General features: G+C 37.8%; 1 protein-coding gene across 1 annotated transcript in view; it reads left to right on the top strand.

Moving 5' to 3' along the window:
- The window catches only part of LOC127656909 (mitotic deacetylase-associated SANT domain protein-like), a 34,936-nt gene extending 13,243 nt beyond the window's left edge, over positions 1-21,693 (top strand). Inside the window, 10 exon segments of the mRNA XM_052145449.1 lie at positions 1,943-2,294; positions 2,845-2,911; positions 8,057-8,199; positions 8,333-8,436; positions 11,163-11,238; positions 12,740-12,828; positions 13,177-13,323; positions 13,421-13,543; positions 14,422-14,612; positions 19,932-21,693. Coding sequence (XP_052001409.1) covers positions 1,943-2,294; positions 2,845-2,911; positions 8,057-8,199; positions 8,333-8,436; positions 11,163-11,238; positions 12,740-12,828; positions 13,177-13,323; positions 13,421-13,543; positions 14,422-14,612; positions 19,932-20,163 — 1,524 coding nt within the window. The 3' untranslated portion in view covers positions 20,164-21,693.
- Positions 21,694-21,902: the final 209 nt, after the last annotated feature.

The raw sequence follows: 21,902 nt of genomic DNA, 5'->3' as shown, positions 1-21,902 counted from the left end.
TACTAATGATTCTGCCTTCTGATCTCAGAGTTTCTCCTAGGATTTTTTTCAACAGCGGTGCTGAAAAACGCCAGACCCGTTTTAACGCGTGTTGTTCAAAGAATAGATTCAAATGGGTGTCAAACTCCATTTCAGCCAGAGCCACATCAGGGTTTATTTGTACCCTCAAAGGGCCCCTTGAAAATGTGGCACAAGCACCTGCTTTGGTAGCACCCGTGCAAATAATATTACATGTTATGTGCACTGACATTTGACAATACAGCATTGATTTTGAGGTTGAGATGGAGATGTAAATTATGATACTAAAAACAGTCAAATCTGTGGAAAAAATAAACACCTAATTTGATATTAATTTTCATCAGGCTCCCACTAATTAAACTACAGTTATGTCTTGAAATTTCTGAAGGCAATCAAAACAGAGATCAGATATCATTACAAGTGTACACAGATAGAAAACTGATATGCACCATAGTTTTTCCATAGTATCCATATTTTTAACATTGATATTTGTAATAGTTCATGGTAACCATACGTAAAACCATGCATGGCTTCTCACTACCATAGTTAGTAACTATGGTTTCTATATAAAGAACTATGGCATTTTCGTAATGAAAAACAGCAGTCTAAATCCAATTAGAACGTTTTTCTGCCACAAATAAAACACTGGATCTACTCCACCCCCCTCTGTAAAAAATCCTGGATTAAATATATTACTCATATAATCCGTCACTCACCCAAGATCATCCAGATTGCAAATGTGGTGTGTTTTTAGACTAGGATAGGTCATAATTGGCAGCTAATCATAACGCAAACGACTAGATGATTAGTGAGGTCGACTAATTGTCTAGATTTATTGTCTTGTAAATATATATAATATATTTTAGTGGCACTGCTTTACCATGCTGACAGGGTGCTGTATTTCAGCTCTTAGACATTTTGCACAGCAAAATCTTTGAATTCTTCCTCTTTAAATGTATCAGTACAGCCATACACATTAAATATCTCCCACACCGTGCATGTGATGCAAATTTTGTCATCAGCACAGTATGCCGGACTGTCTGCGTGGGCCAGTTTTAGCTTGTGGTCAAAAGACTTGAGTCTTAGAGTTCGATGATTAAGTATACACTAGCCTTCAGAAAGACGAACGTGTGTACGGCTCTTTGAGACAGGCAAATCTCTGGTAGTTGCTTGGTGCATCGCCATGAGTGCCACATTTTTAAGACGTCTAATTTGACATAAGTCCAGCTTTTAAAAGCTCGACTTGAGTCTAACATTGCTGCATTTTGCTCCATCAAAATATTTTTGATCGAAGAGCGCATCTAATTTTAATGCCTAACAAACACGTCAGTCGGATAAACCCAAGACCACCCTTGTTGTACAAGGCTTTATTTAAAAGTGCAATCAGTAATTTTGGTGTTTATGTTGTCTTGGACTTAGAGCAAGGCGATATGGCAAAATAATAAAGCCTTCTGTCTTGCCTTTTGAGGTGTTTGACTAACTCTATAGTGCTATAAAGAAGAACATTCGCAGTAGATTTTAAATGGGGCTCATAATATTTGTGCTCTGTGCCGTGATTATTGAGGGAAGCCTGAATGGCGAGAGCAAGTGATGTGCTCTGCGCTATCCTGTCTCTGGAGCATGTGTTTCGGGAGAAGCAAGGTTGACGGGCATGCACCTGTGTTTCCATAGACAAGATAGAGAAGATCAGTATCGGGAGTGTCTCTGCGATGGCTCATGCGACATTTATATGAAACCAGGCTTTGAAATGTTTCAGATCAGAAGCATATTTAGAGTGTCAAACATGAGATAAACATCCTTCAATTTCTGCGGAAAAATGTTCAAAGCAGGAAAAAACCTGCTATATCTAGTTTTGCACATCCCTAGATTAGAGGGGTATCCCCACCGCCCAATTTGTTAACCTGTAATCTCTTATTTTCCACAGAATGGTGGAACAGAGAGTGGAAGTGACGCAGATGGCAAATTCAAAGCCAAACGACGGCCTCGTCCAGAACCACTCTTTATTCCTCCACCTAAACTTGGCACTTTCATCGCCCCACCAGTGTACTCCAGCATCACGCCGTACCAGAGCCACCTACGATCACCTGTCCGCTTGATCGACAACCCCCTCAACATGCCACCCTACACTCCCCCGCCCATCCTCAGTCCTGTTCGAGAGGGCTCAGGTCTTTACTTTTCCACCTTCCTTTCGGCTGCTGCTGCCGCATCGGCAAATAATCAGGGGCTGCCCCCACCTGCAACGCCAAAGTCAGCCACCCGCAGCCTCCTGCGCTCCAGTGAGTTCCTTTCACTACTCTGTATTAGTATTGTGGCAACACTAATAAACTACTTCAAATAGAGGTCACATACTCCATTTTCAGAGCGTAATGAATTGGTTACGTAATGACAAAATGAACTACCTTAAAAAACTTCTAGGAATACACAATATATCGGTGATGATATTGATCGGCCAATATTTGCGTCTTATTTTTGATCGTATGTATCAGTCTGATTAAGCTGATAGTAGAAGATAATATCAGGGCTTATTTTCAAGCCAGTTGTCATTCATACTAAATGGTTATCGTTACTGTACATTTCAAAATAGTTTTCTGGAATTTTAGTTGATGGCTACAGTTAATGGCCATAACACAAAAACAATTATTGACTGTTGATATTAGACAAAAATTATATATCTGTGCATCCCTAAAAACACTTTGTATTCATATTTTAGATGTCTATAAGAAAAACAGGATATAATTAGATGTAATTGTAATGCAAATATTGTATAGGAGGACATTTATTAAGAAAGGCTTTTCACATTGTTCCTTTTTGTTTGTTTATGTCCAGACAGCAGTGATATAACACCTCCAGTGCTCTCTGCTATGAGTGAGGCTACACCTGTCAGCATTGAGCCGTAAGTACACACACAAATTAAATACACATCACGCTTCACAAGTTTCATAAATTAGATAAGGCTTTTAGCCAATTTAGCACACTTTTGACTTTTTATTTGGTTGTTCTTGACTGGTTGGTTCTGTTTTAAGTTCTCACAGAGAAGGAAGCAGTTTAACTCTGCAAACTATGACTCATAAAAGATTGAATTGAATATTTTATGATTTCTGGTGTTGGAAACATGTTTGAAGTACAGTGATGTACAGTTGTAAACTACATTTTAGAGTCTGCAGAGAAAACTGTAGAGGAAAAAATATATTTTAGGAAAACATTTTGTTTTATGCCATATTTGCCATTGTGCATGCTGTCCAACTCTTAAGGAAAATCTCTTGTAATTAATAGCTACTTAATTAATCTAGTTATGTAAGCTATAGTTATATAGCGGCCCAATATTTGTAGCCCAAGAAATTTCATTTTTTATATTGTAATTTAAAAATTGTTTATTGATTTTACAGTAAATAAAGAAAAGAAAAATATATACACAGAGTCATTTTAACATTTAAACACCACAATTTCCCCTCCCAATGCCTGACCCCACCTTGACCCTCAACAAACATTCCAGTGGTAACACGCGTATACACACACAAAGCAAATAAACAAACAAACAAAAAAAATATGTGTATAATAATCACACACATTTATACTCTCTCCACTGCCCCTTTCCGAGAGCCCTCCAAAAACTCCAAATAGTTGCCCCATTTCCCAACAAACAAATCTAAGTTACCCAGTCTTCTAAATGACTTCCTCAAAAGCCGCCACCTTCCCCATCTCCGTGCACCACTCCTGAAATGGGGGCACCCCAGCCGACCTCGATCCCCTTAAAATGATTTGCCTGGCGATCATTACACTGGTCAGAACCTAATTATTTGTGTTTATTCCCCGCATCGATGACCGCCCCATCGCCCAAAACACAGAGTCTGTTGAACATTTTTATATTAAGAATTTGTAATTTTATAATATAATATCATACAAGCCTAAATTAGTGATATAACAGTTACATTTTCTCATAGTTTGGTTTAAATTTTTCAAAGAGGCACTTTCTCCCACATTCATTGCAATAAAGAAAACTGATATGATCAGTTCTGTTGTCACTGTCAAAGACACTCCATGAGTGTTCAACATCACACTCACCTGAGATACTACGTACAAATCAGGAGAGATATATCCACTATTAATTCCAAAACTGCTCCAGTGAGAAGTCAAAGATTTGTTCACCCTCTTCAGTGTTTTGTGAAGTAATGCATATCACTAAGTAGCATTTTCGTGAAGGTGTCTCAACGCAGTTATTGCAAGATAAACTATACATTTTTCCTGTTATGACTGTTTTCATGACATGCAAATATCTCTGTAAAGCTATTCAAATGAGTTTGACAGATTAGCGCTGAGTGACTCACACGTGAGATTGAGAGCATGCATTCTTGATTGACAGTCCTCGGGTATGCGCACATACTGTTTCAATGAACACGTCCGCAGACGGACCGCCGCTCTCATTAATCATCAACTGCGCTCAGATATTCTTTGTTGTTTATTTCATTCGATACATCCTTTTGCAGTTTATTTCCTTCTTTAACTATGCTGTGCTTTAGTCATTCAAAGAGCTACCGTAAGTCCTCTGATAAAGGAACACCTCAATTGAATTTGTTCATTTGATAGACTATTGCTAAATATAATCTTTATGATGAAATTATAATGCGTGCTGCAAAAAGTTGACTAGATGCCGCATGTTGAGTCGCGCTGCTAGTGCATGCAACGCTACGTAAAGAGACCTTGTCCAAAAATAATTATTCTCACCATTTTTTGATTATTGTGAGTGGACAGCTACTAATTAACATCAGAGAAATGCAGCCTCTGACTTACGGACGTTTACGCAAACCTGGAGATATTAGCTTTCCACAATATTTTTCCACAATAGAGGTCACTGTTGCCCCAAACATTGCAAATGTACAGTTCTATCCTTCTAATTGGTAATTTGTACTCATGACAGAAAAGATCGTGACCCAGTTGACAATGATCCGTGACACACTTTTGGGTCACGACCCAGTGAACCCAGAGAAACCCTGGTTTATTATACTGTTTGTGCATACACCGTTATGCCTTGCTGTGCTGTTAGTGATATTCATTTATTGTAAGTGGCAAATTGTAATCTGCCCTCTGCAAATGCAAAATTCATGGTCCTAGTTCATTGTGTTTATGTATGTTAACAGTGGTGCTTGTTGGCGAGCTGGTGTGTCATGCACTGTTAGTGTATTAAAGGGTAACAATATCTGAATGGGCTTCTTGGTTTACACATGGGATATTTCAAAGCTGTCTTTTTAAGGACAAAAAAGTTGGGGGGATGGGTTGGATTTAAATCTCGGACTGGTACCAGCTGGTTTATCTAATGGACAGAACTCTTGCTCTCTTACACACACACTCATGCACTCTCTCTCTCTCTCTCTCTCTCTCTCTTTCGCTCTTTGTGTATAGCTGCAGATTCCTTCATTTTGGATTTGGCCAATCCTGGTAAAGTATCCTGGAACAAAATGATAAAACAAAATCTGTCTCGTGTTCTCCACAGACCTTGGCAGTCAGACACTGGAACATTTAACTTTGAAAAACACGGGGTGTTAATTTTATGCAAAGAACTCGTGGTTAAAGTCTTCACTTATGAATATGATTTCTTCAGTTCTCTAAAAAAGAAATTACGATATGCGACAAATGCATTTAAATTGTAGTCTGGCGCAGCTTAGATTTGTCATTTTTTTAGTGCTTATTCCAGCTGGCATGATTGACATATTTCAAAACAGCACAAACTAGCTTTGTAGTGAACTAATGTGTAATGTATCTGTTTCCAGGAATTTCCCATGGCACGGACATGTTTTAGTGGCAGCACTAAATCCTGCCACATAGTCTGCACCAATACACTCTGACTCTCAAATATTCCCCTTAAGCTGACAGTCCTTTCACCAAACACAAATCTTCAATTTTGTATTTGTCCACAAAGGATTTTGCATATGCATTACTTAGTATCTTTGTACGTAGTTTGGTTTCAGGCACATGTGAAAACACTTCTGCAATGAGATTCCAGTATTACATTGTAATAGAGTGGTGTTCCTGTTCCTTTTTATTGCAAATGAGTTTAAGTGATTGTAATTGGCTCTTATAAGTTTATGATGGTCTATGATTTTCTATAAAAAGTCTATAATTATAGTCTATAATTGCACAAAAAAATGGCAAAAGTTGGCATTCCCACTGTCCCTGGCCTTGAAAATGAACTTTGATCTCTTTCTGTCCAACTGCAGTCCACTCTTCATTCACATAGTTTTTTTAGGCTTCACATTTAATACATTTTTGTCTAAAACATAAATGTAGCTACGTTTATGCCTCTCATCCACACTAGAACAGTTTTTTCCTCCACCCAAAAGCAAAGCGTTTTGAAATCGCTCCCTATTATCACACACTTTGGAAAACGATGATGTTAGGAAACTGAAATCAGAGTTTTCAAATGAAAATGGATTAGTGTGGACATGGCTTAAAATTTGTTGTTGGGCTTCTTGTCCTACTTCATTTTGACATTACTATAAAGAAGAATACCATAAAATCAAATGTGAATTTATACAGTTGAAGTCAGAAGTTTACATACACTTGGGTTTAAGTCATTAAAACACATTTTTTAACCACTCCACAGATTTCATATTAGCAAACTATTGTTTTGGCAAGTCGTTTAGGACATTTACTTTGTGCATGACACATCATTTTGAGTTATTTTTCCAACAATGTTTTATAGATTGTTTCACTTTTAATTGATTATATCACAATTCCAGTGGGTCAGAAATTTAAGTGTGCCTTTAATCAGCTTGGAAAATTCCAGAAAATGATGTCAAGCCTTTGGGCAATTAGCCAATTAGCTTATGATAGGCTAATTGGAGGTGAATCTGTGGATGTATTATAAGGCAAAATCAGTGCCTCTTTGCTTGACATCATGGGTAAATCAAAAGAAATCATCCAAGACCTCAGAAAAAAATTGTGGACCTCCACAAGTCTGGTTCATCCTTGGGAGCAATTTCCAAATGCCTGAAGGAGCCACGTTCATCTGTACAAACAATAGTATGCAAGAATAAACACCATGGGACCACACAGCCATCATACCGCTCAGGAAGGAGACGCATTGGTGTGAAAAGTGCAAATCAATCCCAGAACAACAGCAAAGGACCTTGTGAAGATGTTGGAGGATGCAGGTAGACAAGTATCTATATCCACAGTAAAATGAGCCCTATATCGACATAACCTGAAAGGCTGCTCAGCAAGGAAGAAGCCACTGCTCCAAAACGGCCATAAAAAGACAGACTATAGTTTGCAAGTGCACATGGGGACCAAGATCTTTGTCCTCTTGTCTGATGAAACAAAAATTTAACTGTTTGGCCATAATGACCATTGTTATGTTTGGAGGAAAAAGGGTGAGGATTGTAAGCCGAAGAACACCATCCCAACTGTGAAGCATGGGGGTGGCAGCATCATGATGTGGGGGTGCTTTGCTGCAGGAGGGACTGGTGCACTTCACAAAATAGATGACATCATGAGGAAGGAAGATTATGTGGATATATTGAAGCAACATCTCAAGACATCAGCCAGAAAGTTAAAACTCGGTCACAAATGTGTCTTCCAAATGGACAATGACCATTGAAAGTTGAAATGAAAGTTGTGGCAAAATGGCTTAAGGTCAACAAAGTCAAGGTATTGGAGTGGCCATCACAAAGCCCTAACCTCAATCCGAATCCAACATTTGTGGGCAGAACTGAAAAAGCGTGTGTGAGCCAGGAGGCCTACAAACACTACAAACTACTGACATAGCCACTGGGAATGTGATGAAAGAAATAAAAGCTGAAATAAATCATTCTCTCTACTATTATTCTGACATTTCACATTCTTAAAATAAACTAGTGATCCAAACTGACCTAAGACAGGGAATGTTTTCTATGATTAAATGTCAGAAATTGTGAACAACTGAGTTTAAATGTATTTGGCTAAGGTGTATGTAAACTTATGACTTCAAATGTATATTACAGAAATTCACAAAAGTTTTGTTTGGATCACTACAGCAGCCTTTTTTGTTCTCCCTCTCTTTCAGTCGGATAAACATTGGATTGCGGTACCAGGCGGAGGTTCCAGAGCTCAGAGAGCGTTCGATTGCTCAGCACGACCTACACAAGGCTGAACTGGTGTGGGCGCCACTGCGTGACCTGGAGGCCAATCCTGAACTACTTCAGAGAGGTTTACAAACTTACTCAATCCTACATTAACTTCTCTGCTATTGAACTGAATGAATAAAACTTGCAGGAAAATGTATTTTAATTTTAGAATTCATTAGTGTTTCTTTTAAGAATCCTTGGCTCTCTCTCTGCAGTGGATTACCTCATGCACCTGGCTTGCTCTAGTGCATTGAGCGGAGGAGGGACCAATCAGGAGCTGGCCATGCACTGTCTGTATGAATGCAAGGGTGACATCATGGTGAGTTGCAAATGTTGCCTAGCTGGAAGTATTTGCTGCAGCATTGTGAACCTTACACCTGGCTGTTCCACACCTTAAACTGAGCTCACTCTTTAGAGGATGGATAGGTCAGATGATTGGAAAATATTTAAATGATAGCAGATATTGTTTTAAAAGTTGATTGTGGGGAAATATCAGCCAGGGTGTGTGTTCCTGTCAGAGATGTGGTCTGGTTAGCATATGTTTTATAACATGTTGAGCCTTTGTGCTCATGTGGGTAATGGGAGTTTGTATCCAACCTGCACATTTTCAAGGCTCTCTACTGTGTGTCTAATTCGTAATTCCAATTAGGATGGGTCCTGATTTACTAGTTGATTAGTGAGGTTGATAGAGTTATTTAGTTAGATATTTTTAGTGGTGGTACTTTAATTCATGTGCTGAGAGTGTGCTGAGAGTGTGCTGTGCTTTAGTTGTTTTGCATGGAAAAACACTTTCGGAAAAGTTGCATCTTTTAAATTCATGGCATTTTTGGCCATTGCAAGGTTTTTTGAGCATCCCTTCAAACCAATTAGTCGACTAGTCATCAGGCAAAACACAGACACATTTATTTTTTATTTTTTTAAATATGTAGCTTTGCACATCCCTGCTAACCAGTATAGAGGCAAAAAAGTCAAATAAAATGTTAAAAGGCAGTGCATTCCTGTATTTGACTGGCTTGCTATGAAATGATCTCTAACTGTGGAGAATTACTCTGAGAAGACAAAGCATGTGAGTGACGCATGCAAATGCGCTTATGTAATATCAGAAAAATGAATGTTTAAATCACATGGTCTGCGTTGTTTCCTTCAACAGTGTTTCAGTACCTGAGGCCACTTGCATGCAAACATGCATCATTTATGAAGACACAAATGGTGTGTGTGTTTGTGTGTGTGTAGAAAGATAGTCTTTTCAGTGTTCTCTCTCTGCTAAGCCTGCAGCTGCAACAGCACAACAGCCAGCCGCTTACTGCTGAGCTGTCACACCGTTGCCAAGACAACCAACTGTCAGTTACAGGCTCATGTCCAGAATGACACACAAGATGACTGAATCGTTTGCTTTGTGTTTCTGAACTCTCAAACATGCATGCATTACACTGCATAACGTTTTATTTTGCATTGTAAATTAATTCGATTTTGATGTTTCACAACACAGCTTCTGCTGTTCGTGAAAGTCAGCTCTGCTGCCTGAGAAGTCTCTGAGGTTTTTGGTGCTCTTGATTAAGTGTAAATTATAGGTGAACGTGGTTTTGATTCCATTGCTCAAAATAGTCATTTATCTTGTCGCATCTGGGGTTTCATAATGACAAGTTGCAAGCCCTTTTTTGTTTGTTGCTTTATGGTTCATACAAATCAGAAACTTAAGGGTAAATTAAAGGGGGGTCACACACTGGACACGTTCTAAAATTCGTAACAATTATTTTTAAACAAATGTACGTACACACATCAACGCACAGCATCAAAATTTGGCAGTGCCACGGAGTGCAACGCGCATAGTTTTCCATAAAATTTGACCCAAATCATTATCGATGGACAAAGATTATTTACTCTAGCCAACACTGGATGTATATTGTGTATATTTATCTTTCATATAGCCTTCACATATAGCCATGCTAATTTCAGCTAAAAGTATGTTGTTTTGTGGTTCGACAGCTTGAATGAAAGACCTATTCAGGGCTACACACAGAGAAATTGCATAATAAATGTTACAAATTTGAATTGTACAGTTTGTGCGGTTACACCAGTTTCATACGCTAACCTGCAAACTCGTCAACATCATTTTTTTTTTTAAACCTTCGTAACTTTGAACTGCCATTTGCTGAGCTGCATCAGCTCGTCCTGTGTGTGTGATACCTTGCTTTTTTACTACCATCTACCGGTTTCAGTAAATATTATATCACCCTCTTGTGGTCTTTCAACGCTATTACACCAGACTGAATTCGAAAGCATGCAAATTAGGCTTCTAATTTAAATGTCAGCTAATTTTAATGTCAATAAAAACGTGCTGATCTATATGTCGATATATTATGACATCCCTAGAATATATATAGTATGTTTATGCAGTTTCATGAAAAAATGGACCTTTAACTGAAATATACCAATATTAATCGAAATTGAATTGAATCTGGAAATCTGTATCAATACCCAGCACTACAGTATAGCCAGCCTTACAAAAAGTATACCATGTACTCTACCATGTAGTAAAGGAAGTATAGGTTTCTGCCCACTTTAAAAAAAAAAAAAAAAATGTTCACTGACCCAGAAATAGATGTCCTCAATTTACATTATACTGAGAAACTGTGCAATAGAAAGAGAGAGAGACAAGGGGAGATATAGATGCATGGAGAAGGAGAGGGATTATCTAGTGACTTACACAGCTGATTTAAACGCCTTCAGCAAAAGGCTTTTACAAATGTTGTCAAGGAGATGAGAATTGTATCTCTCCTCCCTTCATTTTTATTTCTCACTCATCTCTTTCCATCCCTTCTTCAGTTTCACAGTGTGATACTGCACTCTTTTTCTCTCTATCAATTTTCTCTCATTAATCTCTTCATATCAACTCTGGGGCCATAACATGTCCTGACCCATGTCTCTCACCCATGTGATTGCCTCGCTCGCCTTCCCGCCAAAAGACACAGACACACCACGTCTAGTTATATTTCCTCTTGCTTTAAAACCAATCTGAATTCACTTTCATTTTCTCTTTCCTAGGGTGCCCTCAGCTGTCTGTTGTCAAAAAAAACCATCTTTCCCAAAACGCACCCCCTGTCCAACTACCACTACTCGGGTAAGTCCCTGCTACCGTCAAGCATGCTTTGTTTCTTTCACTCTTGTTAATGAGGTGATGAGTTAAAGGGATAGTTCACCATGAAATTAAATGTCTGACATTATTTTTCTCACCCTCATGTCTTTCCAAACCCATATGACTTGCTTTCTTCTGTGGAACACAAAAGGAGAGACTTTGAAGAATGTGCTGGTCACTTTTTTCCATGCAGTTGTAGTGAATGGTGACTGAGGCTTTTAAGCATCAAAAGGACACAAAAGCACTATAAATGTATCATAAAAGTAGTCCCTAAGACCTGGATGTGTGATACTCCAAGTCATCTGAAGTTTAAGCTTTGGGTAAGACAAAAACGTAAGATTAAGTCGCTATTTTCTAAACATCTTGACATCTCCCCAAGTTCTCGTTGTTGTTTTCATGAGAGAGAAGTAGTGGTATCAGATTTATGAATTAATGTCAAGATGTTGAAGGGATAGTTCACCCAAAAATTGAAATTCATGCCATCCCAGATGTGTTTGACCTTTTTCTGCAGAACACAAACAAAGATTTTTAGAAGAATATTTCAACTCTGTAGGTTCATACAATACAAGTGAATGGCAGCCAGAACTTTGTAGCTCTGAGATTTACATAAAAGAAACATAAAAGTGGTTTAATCCATATCTTCAGAAGTGATATGATAGGTGTGGGTGAACCTCAATATTTGAGCCTTTTTTGAACTATAAATCTCCACTTTCACTTTCAGATGTGAAAGAGAACCTAAAGACTTTCAGATGTAAATGGAGTTAAAAAAAATCTGTTTCTCACCCACACCTGTCATATCACTTCTAAAGATATAGATTTCACCACTGGAGTCTTATGGATTACTTTTGTTTCCTTTATGTACTCTTTGGAGCTTCAAAGATGTGAGAACTTTCATTTTTGGGTGAACTATACCTTTAAGATTGTCAGTGAATAACAAAGTCTAAATTTGGGTTGTTTCTCATCTAAAGCTTTTGAATTACTTCATAAGACTTGGAATATAGTGCATGAGTCATTTGAAATCACTTTTATGACACTTTTCATGGTGATAGTCATATTGCTGTGGACATACAGAATTTTCATATATAAGTGACTTTTGTCTTTAATCCTAATGGAATGTGTATACGTGGTACCATGGCACTCGTTACGCTAGCATTCCAAAGTACACTGTCTCTATCACTCTGTTATAAACAAAAGCAGCTGAGGAGTGGAGTATGCCGAATGGAGGCATGTAGTAAGGAGATTACTGGGTGACCGGGTGGGTTGCTGGGTAGAGTACTTGAGTGGGTGAGGGTAGGGAGGGGGAGTGTGTCTGTGGCATGTTGTTAATTCCTGGGTGAAAACAGGGGCATCATTGTTTGTCTGTACATGTGTGAGGGTGTGTGGGCTGTCTGCCCTTTTTCTGTTCTTTGTTTTTCTGTTGAGGATGGGGGGTTGTCTATAAGGACAATAAAAAAAAAAATTCTGATGGTTTTTAAATCTCATACAGGCTCTGACAGCTGGACGGCAGATGAAAGGCGTTGCTTCAATAAAGGCATTGCTGCCTACAAGAAGGATTTCTTCATGGTGCAGAAACTGGTAGGACTTTCCATTTAAAAAGTGATATTTGCTGAGTCACAGTTCTCTTTGAACTTATGCCTGACCCTAAGTATTACGATTTGGATTTGTGCTACAAGAGTAATCGATCCCTCATATTGTGCATTAAATCAACCAGAAACCACCCTAGACACAGCAATGCCCTAAAAACAACTCCGAACACCTTAGCAACCATACAGGCCCAAACTGGCAACCACTCAAAACAACTTGGCATCATATTTCCAAGTTTTGCATGAGCAAGAACCTCTTGTATTTTATTTAGAACATGTAAATGTCTAGTTTAATAGTGAATTGTGGAAGTGCTGAAGTGCATTTGTGTTTATCATAAAGGTGAGCTCCAAAACAGTGGCTCAGTGTGTGGAGTTTTACTACACGTATAAGAAGCAAGTGAAGATCGGCAGGAACGGAACGCTCACATATGGAGAAGCAGAACCGCTAGATACAAAACCCACAACAGAGGAGGAAGTGGACAATAAAGTAGGTTCCTGTGGCTTTTTGTATACATTGTATACCTGTTTGGTTTGATTCCATATAGAGCAGTGCAGCACGGTCATATTTTTTCCTCTGTTGACAGAGTTCACAGAAATTTGAATCACGGAAAGAAGAGGAGGAAAGCAGGAAGTGGGAAGGGTCATGTGACAGAAAGCAAGAAAACAGCCCAGGCAGGGTGACACAATCTCTACAGTCCACTGAACATGTGAGTTGGCAACATTTTTGCTAAATGATAAAGGGATAGTTCACCCCAAAATGAAAATTCTGTCATCATTTACTCTTCCCCCATAAAGATGTAAACCCATATGCAGTTATTTTGTCAGTGCAATACAAAAGGAGACATTTTAAATAATGTGGCTATAAGGAAATATTGTATTTGAGAGCTGCATACTGTGTTGCATAAGTGATTAGATTTGAGAGTGAATAATAACTTTGGTTTGTTCATCACATACAGTATGTGTGCAAGTCATATGGACTACTTTTACAATGCTTTTTGTAGCTGACAGACTGGTGATTATGTACTACCATTGTATGGATAGCTGGGAGTTTGAAAAAATAAAAAAATATATTTTTGTGTTCCACAGGAAAAGAACTGGAATATATTTAAATAATGTCAATTTTTATATATTTGGATGAACATTTTTTTAAGTTATATTGAGCTAACAGAAATACATAGTAACTATTGAAAAATATCTTTCAGTAATCCAGAGTTCATCCCCATTTGTTGCGCATTTGAAATTACAATAACAAAGTGATAGGCCTGGGACTTCTAAGATGATAATCATAGCTAGTTTACTGCTTTAGGTTGTTTTTAGTGCCATCTAGTGGTATCAGTCAATAGAAGAGTAAATGTAGTCATTTTTGATATAGAATGAATGTTCAGCTGTTTAGTGCAGAATGTCAAGTCATTTAGCAGATGCCTTTATCCAGTCTGAGTGGAACAACCTGGAATTAAGTACTTTGGGAACAATCGTCACCCTTTTGGGTTTGGATTTTAACCAACATCCTTTAAATAACCAGCCGAGACATATAACTACTATCTGTATTCGTCCTTGCTTTTACTAATCATCTTTTTCCTTTTAGGCTGCTGCCGTTCTGGTTTTAAGAAGTCAGGAGGACAGCGCGAGAGTTCCGTCAATGTTGGCAGTCAGTCATGTGCCGACACCACCATCTAAACCTCGCTCTGACACCACAGGCCGAAAGAGTGGGGCTGGCAGTACGGGAAAGGGACAGACTAACCAGGAGGGTGAATTCCCCTGCAAGAAGTGTGGCAGGTCAGTAACACATTTCAACACTACATGGTGTTGGTGCAACTTGAAAATCACTTTGACGATTGCAATTTTCATTCTTTAGTGACACATTTTCTATTAAAACTGGATGCTGGGGCAGGACATATAGCTTGGGGCTTGTCCCTTTTATCTATTTAAGTCCGACGTTTACATACACTTGTGTTAAAGTAATTAAAACAAATTTTTTAACCACTCCACAGATTTCATATTAGCAAACTATAGTTTTGGCAAGTCGTTTAGGACATCCACTTTGTGCATTACATGAGTCATTTTTCCCAAAAACTTTTACAGACAGATTTTTTCTCTTTTAATTGACTATATCAAAATATTTTATTTGCAAAAAATGACATCTGGTCAAAATAACAAATATGTGTTTTCAGACCTCAAATAAAGGTCAGGGTTCCTGCAGATCCTTAAAAAGTCTTAAAAGACATTGACTTCCTAAATCTAAAAACAAGGCCTTAATTGGGTTTAAAATGACTTAAATACATTTTTCAGAAGTCTTAAAAATGCTAAGACATGGGAAGTAGGATTTTTGAATAGTTTTTTCTGACATTGCAATTTAAAATCTCAAAATAATTGGTAACATCTATTTTTTTAAAATAATTTACCGAATGACTTTCGCATTAACGTCACACCGATCAGGATAGTGGAACCAACAACACTTATATTTGGTTTGCGGTCAGGATGCTCCGAGCAGATGCACTGTCTGCTAGCTAGCGATGACATGGGGAAGTGCAAATTCAATGAAAATTGGCCATTCAACCAAGATTTTGTGGCATGGCTGAAATCGGTACCAGGCAATATATATGAGGCACGGTGTATTTTGTGCAGGAAATGTTTCAAACTCGGCACAATGGGAATCAAGGCAGTGGAATCCCACATGCAGAGTGAGAAACACAAAACTTCTTAGTCAACCAGCCAACAGATGCCATGTAGTTCCCAGTTCCTATTTAATGACACATTATTATTGGCTTACACACCGCTATGAAAGCACATAACTAATATGGGAATCATAGTTCTCAGCCAACTGTGGCTTTTTACTGATGATTCATGATTATGTTGTTTTGTTATTGTTTTCCATGTGTTCCACTCTAGTTTTTTTTTTTTTTTTAAACATTTGAAGTCATCTAACTTTTTCACTAATATTTTATGTTACAATAAACATTTGGTCAAAAGTGTACCATAAGTATTTGATGCTATTTTTTTTCTTCGGTTTTGGTTATCGTAATGTTGGTCTTAAATTTCATTCCAAGTGGCATTAAAAATGTCTTAATGTCTTACATCTAACTTGCCTTAAAGGTGCAGTTTGTAAGATTCAGAAACCCTTGTTATTAATGACACTTGTGGCCGTTAATTGAACTGCAGCCATCTACCTGTTGCTCGTGCTTGTGCACACACTCCATAGGGATGTGAGCGAGCAAGCATCGACCAAAACAATGATGTAATGTACAAAGAGACTGACCGTGATTCACCGGCATCATGCTGACAGATGAGGTAGCGTAATTAAAATTACACAGTTTTGATTGTTTTACTACAAACTTTGAGACTAAACTAAAACTACTTATCAGCTAACATAGCATACTGATACACACATCCAGCTACATACTACCAAAATATACCAGACAGTTTACTGTTGCACTGTTATGTTGCACTATTGTATGTTTTGTATGTCATATGTTGTACTACGATCAAGAAACCAGCGTATTAGCTTAAATTTATCCTGTATACCTGACGTTTTGTATAAAGAGATGATCATTGAAATTATTTGAAAGTAACGATGCAAGGTAGCTTGCAATTCATCAGCGTAAGCAGGAAAGATCAAGTTAGCTAAAATGACACAGATCAATCCTTATGGTACTATATTTCACATGCTTTGCAGTAATGTAAGCTTACCTATCCAATAAGAAAATTGGCAATTCAAGGTCGGTTTTGATCCCCAAAAATGAACGATGGTCCCTCCAGTAATCAAATGCCCTGCCGATGTTCACTAGTTTTTGCTCGACCACGATCACATTTCGTTTTTTTTTTTTTTGGCTTACTCAAGAGTTTGTGTAGGAGTCGGTGTTGTGCTGGGAGCCGGACATTTGCTGGATTCCATCTCTAAGATAACGTTATCTAGTGTTGCAGTTTGTTGTCGCTGTCGAATAGCGGAAGCACTGAGGCAAGGCTCTCGGGAGCGCGCATAAACACCACATCCTTTGGATTTTCCCGGCAAAAGCGACCCGCTCCCTTCGCATGAAGGCTTTAATAGGCAACCTAGGAAGTCCAGGAAGGGCTCATTTTTTAAGTTGCTTTACGAGCCGTTCACACATTGGCAAAAAAAAAAAGGTGAATATTACATTAAAATGGTTACATATACCTTTAAGCTGTAGGAACCCTGTGAATTATTAGAGGTCTGAAAACAGTGCATCTTTTTGTTACTTTGACCAGTTGTCATTTTCTGCAAATAAAAAATATTTTTATTTGGAATTTGGGAGAAATGTTGTCAGTAGAATAGAATAAAACTAAAATGTTCATGTTACTCAAACACATACCTATAAATAGAAAATTGAGAGAAACTAATTTTGCAGTGCAATAGGTGGTATCCTTTAGTTTATTCAGTTCATTGAAAGCTTTTGTATAATTACCGTTTACATCACCTGTAGATTGCATGTGTTGGCAGCAGTTTGGTTGTTTCATGTAGCGGATATAAAACTGCTCATAAAAAGCTCTGGGGTCTTAAAGGGGAATCAATAAAGCTTGATGGCTCTTATGTGTCAGAGCTCATTCTAATAGTAAGCAGTAAAAAGGCAACATTTGATTTCGATAGGAGATTTTATCCATGGCAACGGCCTGCTTGTTAAAATCAAGAGTATCTTAGCAACGAAAAGTCCACAGAGATGTTGAATGCCACGTTTCCTGTTCTGTACATATATATTTGAATACACACACGTGGGATCTCTTCCATCCCTGACTGAAAAGTACTGTGGCGGTGCAATGTTTGTATAATAATATATTGGTACTTTAAAAAATATACCATGGTATGGAAAAATCACCATATTTATAGACTATAGTATTCACATGGTAATCCAATGTTCTTCAAATGAATCATATTAACATGGTACTTGTCGGGAAAAAAAAATCATCGACTGAAGATCAAGAAATCTTCAGTCTTCATGCAGTTTCTCTGACACTATACAAAATAGTTAGTTTCTTTTTATGCTTTCCGGGTTAATCAAGGCCTGGAACATACTTATACTATGCGAGTACATTATTGCAGATGCTTCTAGTTTCGCAAGCTTGATTTCACACATTGTTGCATTCCAAAGTGTGACAGTACAATCGCAATTCTAGCTCAGATTGCATTCTCAGCATGGCCACAAGAGGTGCTAAACTGAACAGCGTGAACTCTCTGTATCAACAGTTTATTTTCTTTCATTTCATGAAAGAGCAACAGTTTGAAGAGAGTTTTGCTGAGTAAGTGAAAGTTAAAAAGCTGACATGTTTATAGCAAGTTATAAGCCACAATAAATTGGCCAAGCATTCACGTTGAGGAGTTCAGTGATAATTGTAATGTTTAATAAATGTAACATCGGTAATATAAGCAATGTGTATCGACTATGGACCATAACATATCATACACAAGTATGTAACCGCAGATATATTTAGCTATGCAAGCCTGATTTCATGCGTCTTTGTGTTCCAAAATGTGTCAGACTGCAATTTATAACTCAACGCATGTATGCGTTTCTATTCTAAACACTGCCACAAGAGGCGCTATAGCCGACATTAGTGAGAACTGTGTGCTTCAACTAAGACTTTTCTCTTTAAAGTCAACTAATGTCATGGTGGAGCAACAGTTTTAATAAAAAATAAATAATTACAATGCAAGAATGCACATTAAAGCTGAAGTGTAATTTATGCACCACTAGCGACTTCAACGGAACTGCAAACATACACACAGTTTTTAAACAGCTTTTCGAATATTCTCCCCCAATCTGCTGTTAATCGAACAAACAGATGGTCCCGCCTCAGACTCATGCCTTTGGTTGGGCCAGTGTTGTTGTGTGGCTCAAAACAAACAAATGGTTTACTTATAGTTGTCTCTGTATATTAACATGGGTTTGGAGAGCATATAAATACCAAACATTTTACACACTTCAGCTTTAACTATGTTCAACCAGACGGTGCTTTGGCAATGCGTTGGCCAAATGCACGCATCTGCGTTTGTTTCAATATAAATATTCAAATTATAGATACTTTTTAATTTACTATAAAATGTTTCTTATATCACCATTACAGTTACAAAGCAACCCTCATGTATTTTGTTTAATTTTATCTAAACAGATTAAAGGGATAGTTCACCCAAAAATGAAAATTCTCTCATTTACTTTCATGCCATCCCAGATGAGTCTTTCTTTCTTAAGATGTTAAGATATATGGTAGCTTTGTCTGTGTTAGCAGGCAAGATCAAGTTAGCTAAAATGACACAGATCAATCCTTATGGTACTATATTCACATGCTTTGCAGTAATGTAAGCTTACCTGTCCAATAAGAAAAATGCCAATTCAGGGTCAGTTTTGATCCCCAAAAATGAACGAAGGTCAGAAAACGGAGAAGAAGATTTTCAGAAGAATATTTCAGCTCTGTAGGTCCATACAATGCAATGCACATCAAGGCATCATGAACGTAATCCATAAAACTCCAGTGGCTCCAATAATAAAGTCCTTTTTTACTATAAATTCCCCTCCCTGCATATCCCAGTAGATGGCGATTATGCACAATGAATACAAATCACCAAAAGCAAAAGAAGATGAAAGTGAAGGTAAAACTGGTGATTTATAGTAAAAAAAAAAAAAAAAGGACTTTAAATATTTATCTGTTTCTCCCCCATACCAATCATATCACAGATGTAACCACTGAAGTCATATGGATTACTTTTATGCTACCTTTATATGCTTTTTGGAGCTTCAAATTTCTGATCACCATTCAATTGCATTGTATGGACCTACAGATCTGCAATATTATTCTAAAATCTTCGTTTGTGTTCTATAGAAGAAAGAAAGTCATACACATCTGGGAGGGCACGAGGGTGAGTAAATGATGAGAGAATTTCCATTTTTGGGTGAACTATCCCTTTAAGTTATAAATTCTATTGGCATGGTTAATACCTCAATGATGTCTAAAGCAAAATTTCAAACGTTTACGCTACACATGTTCAGAATAAATGGGTGAAAACAGTGTTTAACAGTGTTCATTCCCTCACATGAATCAGTGCTTCTCATATGTTTTGTGCTGACTGGAACACTGTGTTCTCTTCAGGATCTTCTTTAAGGTAAAAAGTCGCAGTGCCCACATGAAAAGTCACGCTGAGGCGGAGAAGAAAGCGGCAGCACTCAGACAGAGAGAGGAAGAGCAGCGCGTGGCGGCAGCCGCAGCAGCAGCAATGTTAGCCGCCCAGCAGAATGGAGCGATGGGGGCTGGAACACGGAGAGCTAGCAGTGATGACTCCTCAGAGGAAGAGGAGGATGCAGATGATGAAGACTGGCGCTAGCTAAAACTCTCCCTCATATGACTGAGAAAAAAAAAAATATTGTATTTATTTTTAATTTACAAGCCAACAAGACGCATCCCAAAAGAACAGCTTCAGGGACTGGCACTCAGAGAGAGAGAGAGAGAGAGAGAGAGAGAGAGAGAGAGAGTGAGTGAGTGAGTGAGTGAGTGAGTGAGTGAGTGAGTGAGTGAGTGAGTGTATGTATGTGAGTGTGTGAGAGAGAGAGATAAAGTGAGTAGATGCTGTAGAAGCATTCAGGGGCTTAACGTTCAGATATAGGGCTATCGGGACTGTAAGCCATGCCATCTCCGTGTGTGTCTATAAAATTCACTTTTCAGAATCATCCAACACACTGATCTGGCCACAGCACATCTATTCAGCGTCTGAGCACAGAACTCACTTATTGTTCTACTTTAAAACCTACCATTATGGATTCAATGACACAAAACAACAGTGTGTGTGTGGACTTTTACTTTTGGGGCAAGTTTAGTACCTGTTTCTAAATGAAAATGACCATTTCTCTTCCATGTGTCTGCCAAAATGCTTGCACAGCTGTGCTTGTACGACTGGTCTTTTGAATCTCCAGTGCTGTAATATTTAGGCTTTGTGTCTGGAGTATCTCGCTGATGCCTTTTGATATTTTTGACACTTTCTATCGTTACGACAATCACTTTTACAAAGGTCCCTTTTTTTATACTCCACAGATTATAATGGTTGTCCTTAATATAATCATTTTTTGTCGTTCATTATTATTATTATTATTATTATTATTATTATTATTGTTGTTGTTTTACTATTGAATTTGTACTATTTTATCATAATTTTTGAAGGGGGTGGATTTCTTTTTCTCATCTGACTTTTAGTTTTAGACATTTGCTACCTGTGTTTAAGTGAGAATTGCATATGTTTGTTGAGGGCATGATTATAAAAAAAGACATTTTAAGTGCAATAGCAATAGTGGGTCTTTTGAGTTGTGCTTAAAATGGTTTTATTTGATTCTTGGCATCTTTGAACAAAGTTCTGCTTAAAATGGTTTTATTTGATTCTTGGCATCTTTGAACAAAGGTATTATAAGTTAATCATCTTATATTTTGGTGTAAGAACAAATGTTTCCTTATCTGTTGAGTGGAAGTGGGATCTGTTGGCTTGTGAGTTTAAGGGCAGTTGCGAGCAGCTCGTATTTCTGTCTCTGCCAGCCAAACACTTAAGCACTTGGCTTTGTCTCCATGGCAACAAAGAGTCTTCTTTAAAGGATGGAGACACAGGGGAGTTCACAGGCAACAGTAACAACTCCAATTTTTGCTAATCACAGTCAAGTCTTCTATGCAGTGTGTGTATGAATGTGTGTTTGTTTGTTTATTTGCATGGGTGTGCATGCGTGGTTGTGTGTAGGTGATGCACCAATATTCAAAACGGTTTCAAACTCAAAGCCAAGTGAGAAAAAGAAGCTTCCTGGACTATTTAATGTCTTTTTGTTTGATATATATATATATATATATATATATATATATATATATATATATATATATATATATATATATATATATATATACACATATATATATATACATACACACATTTTATATGTGAAAAGACTGATTTGCTCTAAAATGAAGACATGGGCATTTGCCGAAATAATTTAGCCAAACCTTTTATTGTTGTTGTTTTTCAGATATGAAAAAATTATAATGAATAGGGTATGTTATGAGGGTGCAACTCCTGTTTCTGTCTTTCATTCA

Source organism: Xyrauchen texanus, chromosome 16 (assembly GCF_025860055.1).
Source record: "Xyrauchen texanus isolate HMW12.3.18 chromosome 16, RBS_HiC_50CHRs, whole genome shotgun sequence".
Taxonomy (NCBI): domain Eukaryota; kingdom Metazoa; phylum Chordata; class Actinopteri; order Cypriniformes; family Catostomidae; genus Xyrauchen; species Xyrauchen texanus.
The sequence above is the reverse complement of the archived record's forward strand: the minus strand, read 5'-3'. Positions and strand labels throughout refer to the sequence as shown.